The sequence below is a fragment of the Solanum dulcamara genome, chromosome 4 (assembly GCF_947179165.1).
Source record: "Solanum dulcamara chromosome 4, daSolDulc1.2, whole genome shotgun sequence".
Classification (NCBI taxonomy): domain Eukaryota; kingdom Viridiplantae; phylum Streptophyta; class Magnoliopsida; order Solanales; family Solanaceae; genus Solanum; species Solanum dulcamara.
In genome coordinates, this window is record NC_077240.1 from 6,815,175 (window position 1) to 6,834,338 (window position 19,164).

The following is a 19,164-nucleotide window of genomic DNA, read 5'->3' on the forward strand; positions in this document are numbered from 1 at the left end:
TTGGAGTGATGAGTTGGAAGTTAGTTACAAATTAAACTTTGGGTTTGTTAGTTTGTTATAACAGAATTCAGTTACAAAGTTAGCTTGAAAGATAAAATAACAATACTCCATATAAGGGCATGTGTAATGCATTGTTTACTGATACAGAAAATGAAATAAGACTGCTGCCTCTTCTCTTCTTCATCTTCTTTCTTTACTTGTTAGATAGTTGATTCTAGATTGATAAAACTTAACACTCTGTAAACAATTAAATTATATTACTTCAAAATATGACTTAAATGCATGTAAGACATCAGAGCATTATTTACGATTCAACTTGGAAAATTGACTCTAAAAAAATTCTATGTAAAAGTAAAAGAGAAAATTTAGCTAAATATGAGCTAGTTTATTCCACGTACAAGGGATATCAACTTAAAGTTGATATCATCCAAAAAAAATTAATCTCCATATATTCTCACATGTGATTTCAAGTTTCCAAAATATTATCGTCATTTTTTATAATATTTGTACCACATCAGATATATAGTACGAAGAAGGGTCAAATCTACTCATGTACTATTGGAAATAGTTTAAATATACCCTTCATTATATTTTCGGGCTAAATATATCCCTCATCTTATACTTTCGACTCAAATATATCCCTCTCATTATACTTTAATACAAATTTGCCCAGAAGAACACTTGAATAACTTAAAATTAAACAACTCATTCCCAACTTTAAATATCTAATTTTTTTAGGAATAAATAAAATTTTCAAGTACTAATTTGAGTTTTTTTTCCCTTAGAAATGACAATACAGAATGTGTTGCATAATTTTAAGTACTAATGTATGAAATTTCTAAGTACTAATTTGAATTTTTTTTTCCTTACAAAATCATAAGACAAAAAATGTTGTAAAAATTTTAAAAATTTACTCACATCTCTTATTAATGTAGCTATATTAATAAAATATAAAATATAGATGCAGAATTACTTTAATCAAGAAATACATTGCTAGCGTGTCAAAATTTATCAAATATTATTCAAAATATTGATTAAACAACACATGTAAATTATAATATAATCACCCTAGTAATCAACCAGTTATGATAATCGAAAATTTTAACTCCTGTTGAACTTAATTTCTTTTATTGAAGTGATACATCTTACCTTTTTTATTTTTAAAATATAAATAACTTTTGAGAAAAATAAATAAATGAAGATTTAGGGTTATATTTAAAATTGGGAATGAGTTATTTAATTTTGAGTTTTTAAAGTGTTTTTCCGTTAAAATTAATGGCAAATTTGTACCAAAGTATAATAAGAGAGGTATATTGAATCAAAAATATAACATGAAGCGTATATTTAGCCTGAAAATATAATAAAAGAATATATTTAAATTATTTTCAATAATGTAGATATATCTACCTTTTTCCGTATATAGTATATGAACCTCTCTAATGCCTGTCCAAATTCCAATTGCTAGTTTTAAGCTTTACAATATTTTTACATGCAACACATCCCAGTGAGAACGGAATGAAGAAAAGTATCTTCAATTTTTTAAAAAAAAATAGTCATGTATTAAAATTAAAACACCATTTACTGTTGCCAATACATTTGTCTTTAACTTTTAGGGTCGTTTGGTTTGAATACAAGTTACGACGGGATAAGTTATGATGGATTAGTTATAATGGAATAAGTTGTGATGAGATTTTTTTTTATTGATTGTTTGGTTTGTTGCATTCAAAATAATATGCATTATATAAATTTCAAGAATAAATTATTTATTTACAAAAATATCCTTTATGAATGTGAAAAGTGAGGTATAAAAAGAGTTTAAAGGAATATTTTTATCATTTACCTACTTTATCCTGGGATAAGTTATCCGAAATTACTATATCACTCAAGAGAAAGGATAACTTATCCCAGTCATAATTATTAATTCTAGAATAAATTATCCATACTTTGTAACCAAACAAACAATTGAGGGTTACTAAAAATTTATCCCAAAATTATTTTGGTGTACCACACCAAATGAGCTCTTATACTTTACTTTTGGCATGAGAAGTCATGAAAGATTAAGAAAACTGCAGAGAAATATCCTTCCACAAGAAAAAGAATCTCGCTATGCAAAGCATTTCTAAAAAGCCATCCTTTTTCTTCTTTTCCTTCTCTTCTTGAAATTAAATCATCTGTAAAAAGCCTTTGTACTTCTGTCTTTGTTACATCTAATTTGTCATTTCTGTGACACATATTATCTATTCTTCTTTTATTCACATTAAAGAACATGCCATCGATCCCTCGTGCTCGAGTTATTGTCAATGGAGTCCAGAGAATGAGGACATACCATTACTATTGGTGTAGACATTGCCAAAGATCCATTAGGACAACTTCAGCCAATCCATTTGAAATTTTATGTCCTCATTGTTTTGGTCAAGTTAACTATGAACTTGATTTTACAAGGCCTAGGCTTGTACTTTCTGATGTCACAAGGCTACAACCACAACCTTCCTCGAATTCTCGCCTTCTTGATGCCTTAGAACTCATGGTTGATCCACCAGTTAGGCAACAAAACAACGATGGTGATGAAAGTCATCGTAGAACTAGACAACGTGCTCGTATCATTCTCCAATTTATTGGTCCTGATGATCAACCTATTAGGCCTGTCTCTCCTCATGAGAACGCATTTTATTTACCATCGATTCAAGAATTGACTCAGAACGATAGGCCAGGGCCACCTCCAACGCCATCTTCAGCAATCGATGCATTGCCAAGAATTGTGCTCACACTAAACCATTTGGAAAAAGACTCTGTTTGTCCTGTTTGCAAGGATGAGTTTGAAGTTGGGATAGAAGTTATAGAGTTACCTTGCAAGCATTTTTACCATTGTGAATGCATTGTTCCATGGTTTAGACTCCATAATACTTGTCCGGTTTGTCGGTATCAGCTGCAAGGATTCTCAAACAATGAGGACCAAAATGGTTACACAAATGAATTTAATGAACAAGAAGAGGAGGAGAACATGCAGAATCCTCTAATTTGGTGTTGGACTCAGCTTACCTCTCTTTGGCCTTTTAGTTTGATGTCAAGATGGAGAGACAGATACTTTTACACTTTTGAGACTACAGATTTTCCTAGAGGTCAGATATTGATAATACTCCCTCCATCCTGATTCCTTGCTTTACCTTCCGAGTTTTAACTTATATACACTGATATATCACCTAAATGGTACAGTCTACCTCTATTTAGCTCTATTGATTTCATATACCTATACCATGAACCGGAGCCTAACTCTTCTAGATAACCAAATGAAATTAGTAACATGGAAAATATAAGTCAGGTTTTTGACTTTTTGGACAGGGAGAGCTTGGTGAAATCCTTGGATTTTCCCTTGATAATGGTTGCTGCTGAATTGGTTCTTATTTAGAAAAACAATAGAGAGTAGTTTGGTTTTAGTTCTTTGCTTCATTAGGTGCTAAACAGGTATGTTCACAAAACTAAATATCTTTCTGAATCTGATGGATGGAAATCATCTGAGAATGGGGTCAAAAGACAAGATTCATAAGGTACGCGTCCATCCTTTCTCAGTCCAAAAAAGAAATGAATTTAAGTTATACACATTAACAATATAAAGAATTCTTAAATTATTACTGAGAATTAATTGGATATAGTAATTAATAGGTTGTTATTCCATGTTTAGGTTATTGTATCAAGTTTACTATGAAAAGTTACATGTTGTTATAGGTTGAAGCGAAGCAAGGTGTTGTGAGGGAGGTTTAATTAAACTTCCTCACAAATAGAAAAATCGAAATGGTTTTTTTGCTATATTTCAAATGAAAAAAGTGAATACATAATAGTTCAGATTTGAAATTCACAAAATTATAATACTTCGGATGTTGTGTGTAACAAAATGGAAGCTGAATGACTATTTATGAAATTAACTCTTTACTAAATGGCTTCTAGATTTAAAGGATCATATTTCGACTATCAAAGTCATGGAATTATTTTCAGCAAGAACTATGCAAAGAAGAAATGAAGAAGATGAGAAAGAAGAGAGAGGGAGAAAGAAAAGCCCCACTATTTCCATGTTGAATCTGACTTAATGGACCTATTTGTCTTTCATGATCAAAATTATATGTCTATCAACAACCTCAAACTCAAAATCTAATATTTTTTTTAGAATGATGATAATACCACTATTGTTGTGTTGTTATTACTTTTTATTATTACATTTTTGTTGTTGTTATTACTTTTTTTTGTAGACTATACATTACTTTTCTTTTTAGTCGTTGTGCTTTCTGTATTGTTTTCTTCTTTCTTTACTTGGATTCGATACACTTGAGCCGATAGTCTTTTGGAAACAGCCTTTCTACCTCCATGAAGAACTGATAAGGTCGTACACTATACCTCCCTAGCCTTACTTTGTGAGATTTCACTGAATATGTTATTGTTGTTGTAAAAAAAAATGTATATGCCTTTGTTTTACTTTGTAGTTTGATATTTTGTTGTTATTTTTTATTTCTTCTTGTGATGTTTTTTACCGAATAATTTCACTTTTAAAACCGAGAGTTTATCATAAATAATTTTTTTATCCTTTTAAGTAAAAAAGTGGTAAGGTCTGTGTATATCCTACTCTCTCCAGATCCCACTTGTGAGATTTCACAGGATATATTATTATTGTTGTTTTAAGTAAAAAAAGTGAACAACTTATCTCCTCCCCATCCCAAACCCAAAATAGAACTATACTGGAATTATAATAAACTGAGGGTCATTAGAGCAATTAACACGATTTGCCAGTCGTTAAAATAGCAGGTATTTGGTTCGGGTTTATAATTTTACGGAGCCAAATGGAAATGACGGGTTGGGCATTCCTTCCATCCAATCCCAAATTTCCACACACAGTATCCATATGGGGTCCCACAACCGCCCACATCATCACCAACGCCGCCGCTCTCCGCCTCGGCAACTTCCTCCACCACCGTATCAAGGTACCTTTTTGATTTTGAGTTTCTTATGAATTTGCTCTGAGTTTTTTGAATGTTGCGTGCAAACTGATCCAAATGAAAGCAGAAAAAGGAAGAGAACGCTGAGATATACAAATAACTTGTGCAACAATTGACCTCATATTCCTTTCTTGAATATCTTGATCACCCTTCCCTATTCGAGAAATATTGCAGGATTTCTTTAGTAGGTTAGTTACTTTGTTCTACTCCTGGATGTTCATAAATCTAATTTTGTGAGTACATAGTATAACTAGACTTCTGGTTTTCGTTATCCTGGAGGGACGGGATGGCAACAGGGCGGTACGGGTTTAATGGTATGCGGTTGCAGAGCAGGTTGAAATGATTTTATTGATGCAGTGCGGGTTTAAACTTTTTTTTCTCTTAATTGAGACTATAACTCACCTCTTGGATATAACTCAACCTCAGCAGTTAGCTCAAGAGGGAGAGGATTGGCTTAGTGCAGACCACCAGTCCATCGCCCTATTAGTGTGTTACTTTAACCCACTCTTATACTCCCAAACAATTTTTTTTGCAATTTCACTTCTCTTTGCTCTTTTTTTTTTTTTTAACATCTCTTTGCTCTGGTAAAGGAACTGAAAGTTTTTTTTTGTGGCAATGGCACTGTTCACATGGTTACTGAAGAATAACTCCTATATCCTGAGATACACTTGTTTTGAAGTAATTGAAATTGAAAATCTTTGGCCTGTGTCATGTTTGCAAACATGCTAATTTATTGCTAATCAGAAACTTGGAAAAGAGTGACAGGAATTCATTAGCTATACTTTGATCTGTTACAGTCAATAACATACAGCTCATTCTGAAATTAGCTGGGTTGGATGTATAAATCCTCTATATCCATTAGATGATTCATCATAATTTGATTATTTTTGTTGTCGTCCATCAACTATCAGAACCCTCATCTTTTATGTGGGTCTAAGAAAATGACTTGCAAGGCTTACGTGAGCGAATGAATTAGACATCGGTCGTTCTAGTGGTAAGAGTCCTTTGGATGTTGAATGGTCTGATCAACTCGTCCTGTTGCAGAGAGGCAGATTTGCTTTGATGTGTTACATGTCTCCTTCTCCTTGCAGTATCATGAAATTCTGGAAATGTCAAGATCTTAACCACCATTTTGCTTGTTGCACAGCATGTTTTTTGTCATGTTCATGGGCCTGTATTGAAGGATGCATGGCATAAATGGACCCTTCATGTTACTGGATTCAATATCCTTCAGTGGTCACAGGATGTCTTCTCTGCCGATGACATGAGCTTATTATTCTTCAGTGCTGATGAAAGTAGAAGGAAATTCAAAAAATTTCAGACATCATACTCAAAGTCATCTAGATCATTCTTTTCCAGTGAAAGGAAATGGACCAACATATTCCTTGCACTTAACATATTGTAAGTTTTGTATTCTTAACACAAAATTATGTGAATAGTATGAATGTTTTATCTTTTGTTTTAATAATGATCTTTTTATCTTGGATTATGTTTATATAAGTCAATTCAATCTTTTTGCCTTTACCCACTCAGAATGAAGCAAAAATCCCTCTTGCAAATATCAGGAAAAAATAAAAAGCAGAAAAAGGCACCTTTCAAGTTATGGTGTTGATTATTAAACAGGACAAAGACCTATTGTTACAAAGAGAAACTAATAGTTTCTATCTTAATTGCTGCAGGATATATATTGCACAAGTTGCAACAAACGGCAAGCTTTTATTTTGGGGAGCTAAGGTTAGACTGGATTGAATATGTAAATAGCTGACTTATTATTTTCCATATCAACAATGTTCTTCGTGTGGTTGATTGATATATGTTGCAGATTAACAGTCTTATTGATAAAGGACAACTGTGGAGGCTGATTACTTCGTCATTCTTGCATACAAACATAGTGCATCTCATGGTCCGACTTCACTTCTTGTTTTCCTGGATTCCTGAATCCATCCATTATTAAGGTTTTGAAGCAGATGTGGCTTTTTTCAGGTTAATTGTTATTCCTTGAATTCTGTTGGCCCTGGTGTTGAAAAAGTTAGTGGCCCTAAAAGATATGTTGCTCTGTACTTGACGTCTGCAATTGCAAGTAATGACACATCACCACAATGACATTTTTATTTCAAAGAAAATAACTCCTATTATACAGTGATTCTAATTGTATCCTCTGAAAGAAATCAGGTTCAGCTATGAGTTACTGGCTTAGTAAGGCACCTGCAGTTGGTGCCTCAGGAGCAATTTTTGGATTAGTAAGTTATGCTATTCTTCTGCAATTTTTGTGGACTTGCTAATTGGTGTATGCAACTGGGGTTATCATTTCATGCTATTTCATGATTTCCTGCCCCTTATGTTATCCAACTCCTTGATAATTAAATGTATTCACTTCTGTGAACCCATTATGTATGTAATCCTTCACCACAGACTTTATGGGTGTTGCTGGGAAAATTAACTTGCCTTCAACTTGTACGTAGTTCAGGAAAAAGTGGACTTGTTAAGTTTCAATTATCGTTGTGATTATATTTGTTTGATGAAGTTATGTTTCTGGCCAATACAAGGAATCTAATTAAGTCTGGAGCTTTCCGAAAAGCTGTTGAGAAAACCAAAGAATTGGATTTATTTCTTCTTCATTTATCAGGTTAAGAAATACTGATCTCCACGTTTTTGTGTTATTACCAGGTTGGATCTTTTGCAGTGTTTGTTTTGAGGCATAGAGGCATGGTCAAAGGCTCCGAGGGGGATCTTCGATACATAGCAAATGTGATTGTTCTAAATTTGGTAAAGCACTTCATTCCCTATCCAGCTCATGCACATTTGTTGGCATTCATCAAGCGAGTAATTGGGGCATGTCTTATTATTAAGCATATTCTCCAAATTTATATGTTCTTGTGATCCTTCATAGGGTGAAGGTGCTATTAAGTGGTTTAAGGAATGAAAAGTAATCATAAAGACTGGTCATATCTGTGCTCAGTACCATAATACTTATACATCTGTTGATTCATAAGTATCAAGTTTGATCTCTTTTTCATATATTTTATTTTTTCCTATTTCAGTCCTAATTCATCTAGTGCTGGAACCATTTTCCTTGCAGGCTATTGGACTATTGACCAAAGGGATTGACAACTGGGGACATGTTAGTAATATTCAACTTTGCCATCATGTTCTTGATCTGGATGTATTCTCACCAAAGTGTTTGCTTTTATCACATTACTTATGAGCCTGCTTTTTGACTTGTAACGACAATTAATGGCATTGCGAGCATCTCCCACATGCATCTTCCCCGTCTTCTCCTCTTTATCTCTGTTGCTTTTTTAAAACTCTGGTGAGAGAAAAGAACCAAAAATGGAAAAACATCAAGATCCATTACCTGTAATTTATCACTTTATCCAATTTGTAAACCATATTTAAGAGCTTTGTTTTCAAGAATGCAAAGTCTCAGGTATCTCATGTTCCAACAAAGGTTTATTCATCTTGTAAAAGGTGGCTTCCGCTTGTTGTACATTCTGTGAGTTTTTTAATTTATTTTTTGATGCCAAGAAATCTGTCTAGAGCCAATCCTTTAGGACCAACCTCAACCTTCTGCAAGATTTTACCAAATATGTATTCAGAAAAAAGGAAGTAGTGTGGGAAAATATTTCATTCCTCTTCTGGTTACATCCTTCTCTTTTGTTTCTGATCTGTGGTGTCCTAGCCAGCTTGTGTGCACCTCAATTGGTCACGTCCTTCTCTTTTTCTTTGTACTTCCTCCTCTGCCTCTTTTTTTGTTTTGTTTTTATTTTTTGTGCCCTTTCACTTTGTTTTAAATGCTGTAGAAATGTTTAGTATATAACTACATCCAAGTCAAATAATTGCTTTACATTGGCATATGTTTTAATGGTTGTCTGACTTAATTATTCTCTCATGAACATTTCAGCTTGGAGGTTTAATAGGAGGAGCTGCAACATCATGGCTTCTTGGCCCAGCGTGGAAGATTCAATCCATTTCCACTGAAGGACAACGAGCTTTTGCTGACACAGCACCAATTTTCTCTCTCATTCGAACTAAAAGTGACAAGTCATAATCCCTACTATTCAACTGCTAGTGTGCCAGCTGACGTGACTCAAGCCTTGAGCACCTGCAGTTATACTGATATTCCCAATACATATGCAAATGTGGCATCTATATATTCATACACTTGTGGTTGATTAATGATCCAGTTCTCAAGTCTGTGCTGTATAGTTTGCCTTTCTTTGTACAGGGAATATGTGACCAAAAAAATGTAAGGAGCAAATTAGAGGTCAGACATCTCTTTGCCTCTCGTTCATCAACTGCTGATGGCGGCCTGATATGCTGTTGTATTGCCCGTCAGTTTTTATCTGGCATTATTTGGGTTTTCAGGCAGATGTCAAGGAGGTTCTTGGTAATCTGATTTAGGTGGTGCTGTTGGTGTGTATTTAATGTACACTTTAGTTTATGCTCATCTAGCCCATTGTAGAATAATCCAGTTGATAAGTGTTCCAACATTTTTTAATTCAAACTTCAGTATCCTTTGTTCTTATTCATAGTTAAATGTGGAATAGGGATCCATTTTTTTCTTCCCGAGCTACTTAGGTGACAATGGAGTTCTTGAAATTTGTTATGCATTATGAACTTGTTTAGTTACGAGGCGAGTTTTTTTTAATTGCTTGCGTTACCACGTAACGTTCAGAGTGTCAGTTTCTGAATTAAGCCAAATCAACCAACAAATTTTGACCAGCTTACTTTAGATTTTTGTTTATTCATTTGCTCAATAAGGTACTTGCGTGAGCTTGCTCTGAGAATCTCTCGTCCTTACCTCCTACACGACTTTGTATTTACTAGCAAACTCATAGTTTCCCTTTTAATAGTCCTATTATACCAAGTGGCACAACTTCAACTTAATGGCGACATGACCTTAAATAGAAAATCGTGGAAAACACGAATTAGAGTAAAAAATTAGTAAGTAGTAAAGCGTTGTCTTGCTTATTTTCCAATATCAGTGATTGTAGTATTAATCCAATAGTTTCTTGTCCTCTTAGATGTTTGGTACTTTGATTATCGTATTATTTTCTTGTAGTCACATTTTCTTTTTCTTTTTTTTCAGAATATTGACATCCCTTCTATAGTATTTTGTCATGACATCTTCACGCACGTTATTATTTTCAACCAACTCTGAAATGTTTTTCCTTGAGCCAAGGGTCTATTAGAAACACCTATACCTACCAAAGTAGGTGTAAAATTTGTGCACACTCCAGCCTTCTCAACCCCCACTTGTGGGATTACACCAGGTGTGTTGTTATTGATACTCCAGCATGTGCCAATCAGCATTTTCTCCCATTCTTTGGTTTAGTGGTAAAATAGCAGCACTAAGGTTTGGAATAAGCATGTCACAACTTGAACATCTGCAAACAAAAATCTGCTATTTAAGTGGAGCAAAGTAAAGGGATGGTTCCACTATCTCACCAAGTTTCGAATCATGCACTAGCTGGCCCTTGGAGATTTCTCTGCGATCCCAAAAACAAAGAACGTTACCAATCCGCATTTTGCAACATACTATAATACATATTGTGCCAAAAGGCTGATATTTTTATCTGATTTAAGTTTAGCACATCAAAAGTAGCTAATTACAGTTGAAGTAAGAATATACACCATGTATACCAAGATAAAATATTTGCTTTTTTGCAGTATTTTTGCAGCTTGTTCAAGAAGAACCAACACATCTTACGACTGGTAAATCCTTGAAAACCTGCAGATAAGCATGTATCTGAAACTGTTGTTTTCTTTAGTCATTCCCTTTGGGAAGAAACATCTTTTTAACTGTCTTCATGTGATGTTATCATTGTGTCAAACAGAGTCCTGCCACCTTTTGGCTTTGACCTGTGATTTCTTCTGTTCATATAGGGTTAACATGACTTGCCATGGTAACCACATACTAATTGGCAAAAGATGCTACAGTCCTAGTCAAATAAAGTTGTTTGTTGCTAAGTATACTTCTCTCTTCTTCTTTGAAGATGTCAAAATATTGTAGAACGGGACATAGTCACCACGTCCAACCAAGGATATGAGATACTGCCAATCCGAATAACCAGAACAAGCAGAGCTCCTTATAAAAAAAGCCGGGTGCAAAAGCTGCAAGAAAGAAACCGAAACAAACAGCTAATGAGCAGCACAAAAATATCATAAATTCCTACAACACTATATCACAAGGTCCACCACAGCTACATGGTTGCCATGAAAGAGCTTTCTCCATTTTCACTTTATTTATTGTTACCTCCAGAGCAGAATATGCTAAAGAAACAACTTAAATTCACCAATTTCATTATGTTCTTTATCCATTCCAAGCAAATGATAGATGCTACGCATTAGGTAATAACATTTGAAAATGACAACGAAGAATGAATCACTGAGATAACACAAATATAAAGATCACATGAGAGGAGAAACTTACATGATGATGAAGATGAGATTGAGGAAGACATTTGTGGAGGTGTAGCACCAGGAGACAGTGGAGGATAAGTCGGTGCATGCGAGTATGGACTTGCTGCAATTCCAGAACAACTTAAAGGTGGACCAGAGTTTGTCATAGGAGAAGGTGGATCAGCTATGGGAGATGGAGAGCTGCTAGGCTCTTCTCCACGAGCTGGGCCACAATGATGCCTCGCATTTGACCGTAATCTATGACAGTTGGACAAGGGAGCTGGAGTGGGAGCTGGAGATGAAGGAACAGCCGGTGATGGGGAAGGTGATGGCCACAAAGGTTCATTTGGAGCAGGAGCAAGAGTTGGAGCAGGAGGATGAGTTGGTGGGGTGGCATGAACAGTACGGTTTAGAAAGGAAGATAAACTTACTTGCTTCACTTTACCAAAAACAGAGTTATCAAGGCCAAGATTAGATGTAGGAACAGATCCCATAATTATTTGAGCCAATTGTTGTAACCTCTGAGGTTGTAGACTCCCAAGTTCTGAATATACTGAAGCTTCAACTATAACTGGGGGATCTTTAGTAGAGCCAAATGTATTTGATATCTTTAAAAAAACACGCTGACAGAAGTAGAGAAAAATAAATCAGATCTGATGGTCAAAAAAACAAATGTACTATGGTAAACAGCATGAACAGAGAGCAGACAGCAATGCCAACACCCAGGCACCCACTTTAATATATCCCATACAGGATAAGAAGAAAAATAAGACAGGAAAAGCAGCAAACAGAAAATTATTGATGTAACAAAGACGAAAACATACCAACTTGCCCATAGAGACATCACATCACTACAGGGTGGCAGATAGTTCTTGTTTAACTATGAATTATATATAACTATGGCATGTGTAGCAGCAATAGGTACTTTCATGCCAAATGTCTATAAAATATTAAGTAAATCTTCATCACGTTCACCATGAACTTTTCCATCTCATTCAGCAATATTGAACTACTTATGACAGACTCAGCATAGGAAAAACATGCCTAAAACCTCCTCACTACAGATCACACAAATTTCTGACAGAGAAATCCAATTAACACCAGATACACTAAGATTCCAGACATACATCCAACAAAGCTTTGTTATTTGACAACCATCGATCTCTTTATTCACCATTTCAACAAGAAACTTCCAACACATGTGATGTGTATCATTATGTTCCTTTTACTTTTTAGCATCAATTACGATATTATTTTTTTGACAAAGGTAATGTTAACATCAATTAGGAATTGTAATTCAAATAACAAGAAAAAATAGCTACAAGAATTTAATGAAAGAATATAACTACTTTTCTTTGGAGCGACTCATCTATACTTGAGTAGGGTATTTATAATGTGAAGAGGGGAATCGTCAAAGAGAAAGAAGAAAATGAAGGAGCATACGTTGAAAAAAATATCCACTCAACTATTAAAACGTAGCTGAAGAAAAATATGACATTTGGAAGCAAAACTTAAAGAAACTCATCCTAAAAGATAAGAGAGAAGTTGTTAAAATACCCTTAAGTATTCACGTCTTATAACTTTCATAAGTAAACTATGAGAGTTGCCATTACCCCTGAACTACAACGTTCCCAATTTGAAAGATCATAGACTGACAAGTGGCATAAAGAGTGGCTTCACTCTTCCCTATTTGTGACGTGTGACAGCTAAAAATTAGTCTTTAAACAGCTGCCCATGCCGCGTAGCATTTATCCTTTATTTTCTATTAATTAATTTTTTCATTTGTTATTTTCTTTCTTCTTCAAAATTCTACATCTTTTGCAAGTAAGAGTAAACCTAGTTGAAATCCACAACCCCAAAATAATAGCAACGCCACAAAGAAATTAACTAAAAAATAAACCAAGTTGCAAATCATGAGATAATTTAATAAACGGAAAATGGTCAAAACTACCCTCCAACTATTCAAAATAGATCACATATACCCTTCAACTATTTTTGGGCTCAAAACTACCCCTCCCGTCTAACTATTGGATCACTTCTGCCCTTCCATTTAACGGAATAAGATGTGACATCCAATGTGTAAATTATAATGTCACATAGACGTCCACCTAGGCACACCCATCCCACCCATTAAAAGTCCAACCTTCCCTAATAACCTTAATTTCATCCTTACTCCATTTACTTCTCCAATTCATAGTTTCAATTTAGAAGTTTGAATAACTCAAAGTCCAAGCGTCATGAATCATAGTACATGAATAGTTAAAACTTGAGTTTCCATTTTAGGGCATACATTTAGCAATTTCTCACAATACAATTCTCCCCTTTCAATTGCTCGAATAGAATTTCCCACAAACTTTCAGTTGGTGGAAAAACATGGACAGCTGAGCCGTAAGATGGAAGTTGGGAGAATTGACGGTTATATAGGAGAACTGCGCTACCGTAGCCATAACTGAGCAACGTTATTCCGGCAGAAGTGTGGTGGTTTGTGATGGTATAACCATGGTTGTAACAACCGCCACTTTGGGGATATTAGTTTTGGATGATCTAAACACAACCACAACGATTTTCGCTTCCTTATCAAAAATGGTTTTTAAAATAATATGAGTTTTCAAAATTCTAAACTGAAGCTATGAATTGGAGAAGTAAATGAAGTAAGAATGAAATTAGAGTTATTAGAGAAGGTTGGGTGGGTGTTGCTTAGGTGGATATCTATGTGGCATTATGATTTACACATTGAATGTAACATCTTATTCCGTTAAAAGTAAGGGTGCAAGTGATCCAATAGTTAGATGGGAGGGGTAGTTTTGTGCCCAAAAATAGTTGAAGGGTATATTTGGTCCATTTCGAATGGTTGAAGGGGTAGTTTTAGCCCTTTTCCATTTAATAAACAACGGAAAATTCAGTTGAAACAACATAACCTTAAAATATCAGCAACACCAGAAAAAATTAACATAAAAATTGAAGATTAAAACGTATAAAATTCCTATTTGTTCTTTTCGTCTTTCTCTTATCCAAATAGAATGTAATCAGCATCAATAAAACCAATTGAAAACCCATAAATCAAAAATAACAGTAAGACCAAAAAATTAGCATAAAGGAAACAAAAATTGAAATAATAAAACATAGAGCCAGGAAAAATCTTCAAAAAACGCTCTAATTTTTTCAAAAGATTCTAATTTTCAATAAGCCTTAATTTATCGAAAAGCTTTATGTAAACAAAAACTAAATTTTAAAATAATTCATCCCTTCCACCAATCAGACCCTAATAAATTTGTTTAGAATCTGAAGTTGATTTTCGTTTAGGATTTTCGCCTAGGAGTAATAAATAGGAAAATCGAAGATCAAACGGTAATAGAAACACCCAATAATTTAGGTATGCAAGTTGCAAACAAGTAACAAGTATTGGGAGGGGATTTATTCCAATGAAAATGACACACGCCATACACACTAATTATTTCAGTTTCCTCCGCAGGGGGGGGGGGGGGGAGTTACAAATATAGAATCTTGTAGTACAAGGGGTAGTAGCAACATTCCATAGTTTAAATGTGAAGTTTGCAAAACGTGAATAGTTCATGGGGAAACTTCTCTTGAAAAGAAATATAAAAATCAAAAGCAAGTGCACCATAGAGCAAATGAAAATAGTAAAATAAAAAGTAACTGCACTGCACGTCTTTTATAGTTTGTTTCTCATAAAAATGAACAATAGAATAGAACTGCTTTGTTGAGTTGAGATAGGTAGCATAACAGTAATGAAAGGATCAAGATTGAGGTGATTCCTAAGCCATGAAAAGGGACTAAGCTTGACCAAAGAGGATGCATAGATAGACAAAAGGCATGTCAGAAAGCTCGACATAAATGTGGGTGCATTCTTTGCCTAGATTCCAAAAGCAGACCAATCTAAAATATGCCAAAGTCTTAATTTAAGAAGCCTCCAAAAACACTCATCCAGAAATGTCAATTCAAAACAAGAAGAAATTAGTAGGAGTAGATATTATCATATACCTCACTCTGACGGAGACGTAAGCCAAATATCAGTTGTTCCTTCAGCACAATAAAATTTTCCCTTATTTCATCAATAGAACTGTGGAGAGTAAAATTGAAGAGGACATCAGGTGGGTCCCACATGGGTGGGTGCTCAGGCATCATAGTGATTCCACCAGGACACTTCAAAACCTCAAATGAAGATGGTTGTCCAAATATTGAGGAAGTTAATGTCAAATTGGTATATCGAAGATACAGTTCCAATAAAGCAGACTTCAGCAGAATTAAGGACACTGGAGTATTAGAAGAATCAACTGGATCCGGAAGAAAACCAAATATTACGTTAGTCTGGTTAGCTACACTTGCTGCGTGCATGGATAGGACGGAAACCTGCAAATTCCATTGTTAAGCTAACTTGCACTCTACTGAAAAGAGACAGCGTTGATAAACTACGGTTTCAATTTTAAGGTAGGTTGCAAACCTTCATGTTAGGGATAGCAATCTCTTCCAAAATATCATACTCCAGTCTTGCTATGTGGGGAACAATATCTGAAATTGGCTTCTCCAATCTGAAGTATGCTTGAGTTGTGGCTGAAAACAAAGGAAGACAGCAACACCAAGACATAAAGATGAGTTTAGAAACCAAAGGCGACAAATAAATGAATGGCAAATCAGCCTCCACAGCTGACAATTTTTGAATGGCCACCAATATTAGGAGATTATACACATCAAACAGTCACATAACACGTAAATTTTAAAGGATATTGTCTTCATCTGGTAATTTAAAAGGAAAAAACAGCAGCATAAAAGATTGAACACTAATGTTCAACGTACTGCCTAGATCACTATAATCAACCAGTGCTAACAAAGGCGAAAAGCGCAGAAAAGTTCTAAGGTCTGCTGGGACTTTAAGCGCAAAGCGCACATAAAGCATGGGCTTTAATTAAAAAAGGCACAAAGAGAGAAAAAAATACAAATATATATGTTTAGTCCAACACCAATAATTATAAACATGAATGACAATATATGACCAAATAAATTGAAAAAAAAAACTATGACAAAGTGAAAATATCAATTGTTTAGTGTCACTTCTTTAGAAGAGGCTCATTGACAAGGAAAAGTCTGTCTTAGAACCTTGATGACGACACTGAAGCGCATATAAAGCGAGGCGAAGCGCTCAACAAGTTTTGAGCCTCGCTTAAGGGCTTAAGCGCGCTTAAAGAGCGCCTTTGACTACTCTGTAATCAACAGAGACACAAGCAAAGGAGAAGAGGGCTTCCACTTTCAGCTAGAATTCCACCAGCCAAGGAAAACAAAAAGGTAATCTAGTGCTTGCTATTGACTACTCAGGGTGCCAAACCATCAGTATTTCTATCCCATTTACCCTTTTGCCATTGAATACATCCCTTCATAAAGCATCACCAAAAATCCTATGCAGCAAACCACGGGTCATGAGCAGGACCGAAGAAATTAAACTGCACATGAGCAGTCTCAAGCATAACGCAAAACTTACATAGAACGATTAAGTCTTAACAATATTAAAAGTCTTTGAAGCAGCTAACGAGCAATAATCTTAAGAAACAAAAACAACGTGCCTACATGTATAAGCCTAGTAAAACCAAAAACATCCTGCTACTCAAATCAACCACTCAACTAAAGCTTAATCCAAAACTAATTGGGATCAGCTATATGAATCCTCTTCTATTTGGGCTGCTTCAATGGTAGAGATGTCTGAAAATTCTCAACCATTTCAATATTAGGCATCTAATTGAGAACATTACAGCATAGCAAAAAAAAAGGGAAATCACCAGACCCAATACATTTTCTCCCTGTTTATGCAAAACAAGAACAAAGCCAGATAAACCCACAAACCCTAATTGCACAGAAAACTAAAAAAGGAATTCTGAAACCCTAGTAAGACATCAGTAGAGGAGGAGACGAAAGTCTATAGAAGTCATAAGCATAATGAAACTCACCGGCATGCTTGATCGCCTCTTTAGCATCAAACCCAGATAACTTAGAACGATGTGGAAGGATCCAGAAAAGGGCAGAGAGAAAAAGGGCAATACTCAGTAGCAAAACGGCGATACACTTGAAACTGAATTTTAAGCCGATTCTTGAAAGACCCATCGAACATCTCTGCCAGAAGGTTCTAGAAGCAACCCCCTCGACGTTCTGGTGCTGCACTGGCAGTCTCTGTCCTTGCAATTTCCCCATGCCCAGAGCATCTGTAATCCGTGTTTCTCTCTCTATATAGGACTTTCACTACTCACTTTTTCCCCCTCTTTCTCTCTCTATGAAATTTCTCTTTCTAAAAGCTGGATTGACAACAGGGTTTAATCAAAGCCAAGTGTTCATGGTGAACTGTGAACATTTATATATATATATATAATAAAGAAAATTACTTAGAATAGTATAATGCCATTACACTTCACTCCACTAAGCTATAAAAAAACTTTAGAGATGAATTCTATATTGGATTAGAATAAACGAATAGAATTGAATGATTCGGCAAACCAAGCGTTGGGTAGAAGCAAAGGTGAAAGAGAAAGAGAAAGAGAAAGTGACAAAGGAGTGGATTGGGATTATTCATAAAAACAACTAATATTACCATCTGCTCAAGTAAACGGCGATTTTCAAATTCTATGATTTTAAATTACATATATATATAAGTAGTATTTTATATTTTGAATGTGTGCTATTTATAATTTTATTTATTTCTCGTATGAGCAATCATTGAATTATTATAATTTGCTTAATGGAATGCAAAAAAGGTTAGCCATTGGGATTCATACACATGAAACTTGATGATTATTTTGTGTAATTTGTCAGTAATTATACGATGATATATTTTATGGCAATGAATTCAAACACAGATAATGAAACAATCAAATTCTGATTGGACAATCATTCCTCATTATATTGCTTTAATGACAATATTTGATAATTTTATTTTAGGGAAAAGGGTATAATTTGTTATTTAAAGCTGATATATCCCTCGAAAGTGGTTCATATATATCACCATTATTGTTACACAAATGACTCACTTATTAAATTAAAAAATATATAATTTTCAATTTATTTTTTAAAGTTTTTTATTAAAAAAATAATACATATAGTGGTATATTTGATTCTTCTCACACATAATTTTTTTTTACTTTTTTAATTCAATGGCTAACTTGAATGAAAAAATAAAAAAATAAAAATAAAATAATGATAATCAAAGAAGTCAAAAAATAATGCATGCGTGAAAAAGATTATATATACCCTTAAACTTTGTTTTAAAAAAAAAATCACATGTATAGGTATATATATTACTTTTTCTACTTGCTCAAAAAAAAAATATATATCCATACATGAACTTGTTTTAAAATTAAAAATCAAAAAAATAATTTTTTCACTTTCTTAAGATGAAAAGGGCATATGTGAACTATTTTAGTAGCAGTGGAGGGTATGCGTGAGCAATTTTTGTAACTGTGGAGGTATATGTAAGTCATTTGTATAACAATAAGGATATATATGATTCACTTTTATAACGAGGATATATCAACTCTAAATGACAAAATTAAAGAATATAATGCATTTTATAGTTAAAAGTCACTGACTACAGAAATAAGTTAAGTCATTTAGTGGACGTCTAGTCATGAATATTATTATTTTTTCGAGAATTGAATTCCAAAAATGATATTTGGTCATAGAAATTTGAAAACACCAAAGGAGGTTGCCTTCAAAAATTTTTACTCCAAATCACTCGAATAGTTTTTGTATCTAAGTGTTATATTTTGGCTACTTATGCAAG

General features: G+C 34.3%; 3 protein-coding genes across 7 annotated transcripts; 2 read left to right on the top strand and 1 right to left on the bottom strand.

The window, feature by feature from the left end:
- Nucleotides 1–2,042: 2,042 nt before the first annotated feature.
- On the top strand, nucleotides 2,043–4,168 carry LOC129885838 (probable E3 ubiquitin-protein ligase RHC1A). 2 transcript variants are annotated; one of them, XM_055960280.1, is made up of 3 exons: nucleotides 2,043–3,119; nucleotides 3,340–3,545; nucleotides 3,724–4,168. In XM_055960280.1, exons 1-2 carry the CDS (start codon nucleotides 2,267–2,269, stop codon nucleotides 3,351–3,353), a joined length of 867 nt encoding a protein of 288 aa, XP_055816255.1. In that variant the 5' UTR covers nucleotides 2,043–2,266; the 3' UTR covers nucleotides 3,354–3,545; nucleotides 3,724–4,168. The 2 variants fall into 2 exon arrangements, with proteins under 2 accessions (XP_055816255.1, XP_055816256.1); XM_055960281.1 differs by having other exon boundaries at nucleotides 3,943–4,168.
- Nucleotides 4,169–4,715: 547 nt separating this feature from the next.
- On the top strand, nucleotides 4,716–9,543 carry LOC129885837 (RHOMBOID-like protein 10, chloroplastic). The gene is made up of 9 exons (XM_055960279.1): nucleotides 4,716–4,967; nucleotides 6,130–6,383; nucleotides 6,662–6,716; nucleotides 6,805–6,885; nucleotides 6,966–7,062; nucleotides 7,155–7,222; nucleotides 7,650–7,748; nucleotides 8,062–8,103; nucleotides 8,884–9,543. Exons 1-9 carry the CDS (start codon nucleotides 4,827–4,829, stop codon nucleotides 9,028–9,030), a joined length of 984 nt encoding a protein of 327 aa, XP_055816254.1. The 5' UTR covers nucleotides 4,716–4,826; the 3' UTR covers nucleotides 9,031–9,543.
- A 384-nt stretch (nucleotides 9,544–9,927) lies between these two features.
- On the bottom strand, nucleotides 9,928–17,858 carry LOC129885834 (uncharacterized). 4 transcript variants are annotated; one of them, XR_008766146.1, is made up of 7 exons: nucleotides 17,342–17,858; nucleotides 15,847–15,956; nucleotides 15,387–15,755; nucleotides 11,416–12,007; nucleotides 10,626–11,096; nucleotides 10,431–10,471; nucleotides 9,928–10,333 (listed from the first exon to the last, which is right to left on the bottom strand). XR_008766146.1 is itself a non-coding variant. In XM_055960275.1 (5 exons), exons 1-5 carry the CDS (start codon nucleotides 17,580–17,582, stop codon nucleotides 11,008–11,010), a joined length of 1,401 nt encoding a protein of 466 aa, XP_055816250.1. In that variant the 5' UTR covers nucleotides 17,583–17,858; the 3' UTR covers nucleotides 9,928–11,007. The 4 variants fall into 4 exon arrangements, 1 of the variants encoding a protein (XP_055816250.1); XR_008766145.1 differs by having other exon boundaries at nucleotides 9,928–10,471; XR_008766144.1 differs by having other exon boundaries at nucleotides 10,431–11,096.
- Nucleotides 17,859–19,164: the final 1,306 nt, after the last annotated feature.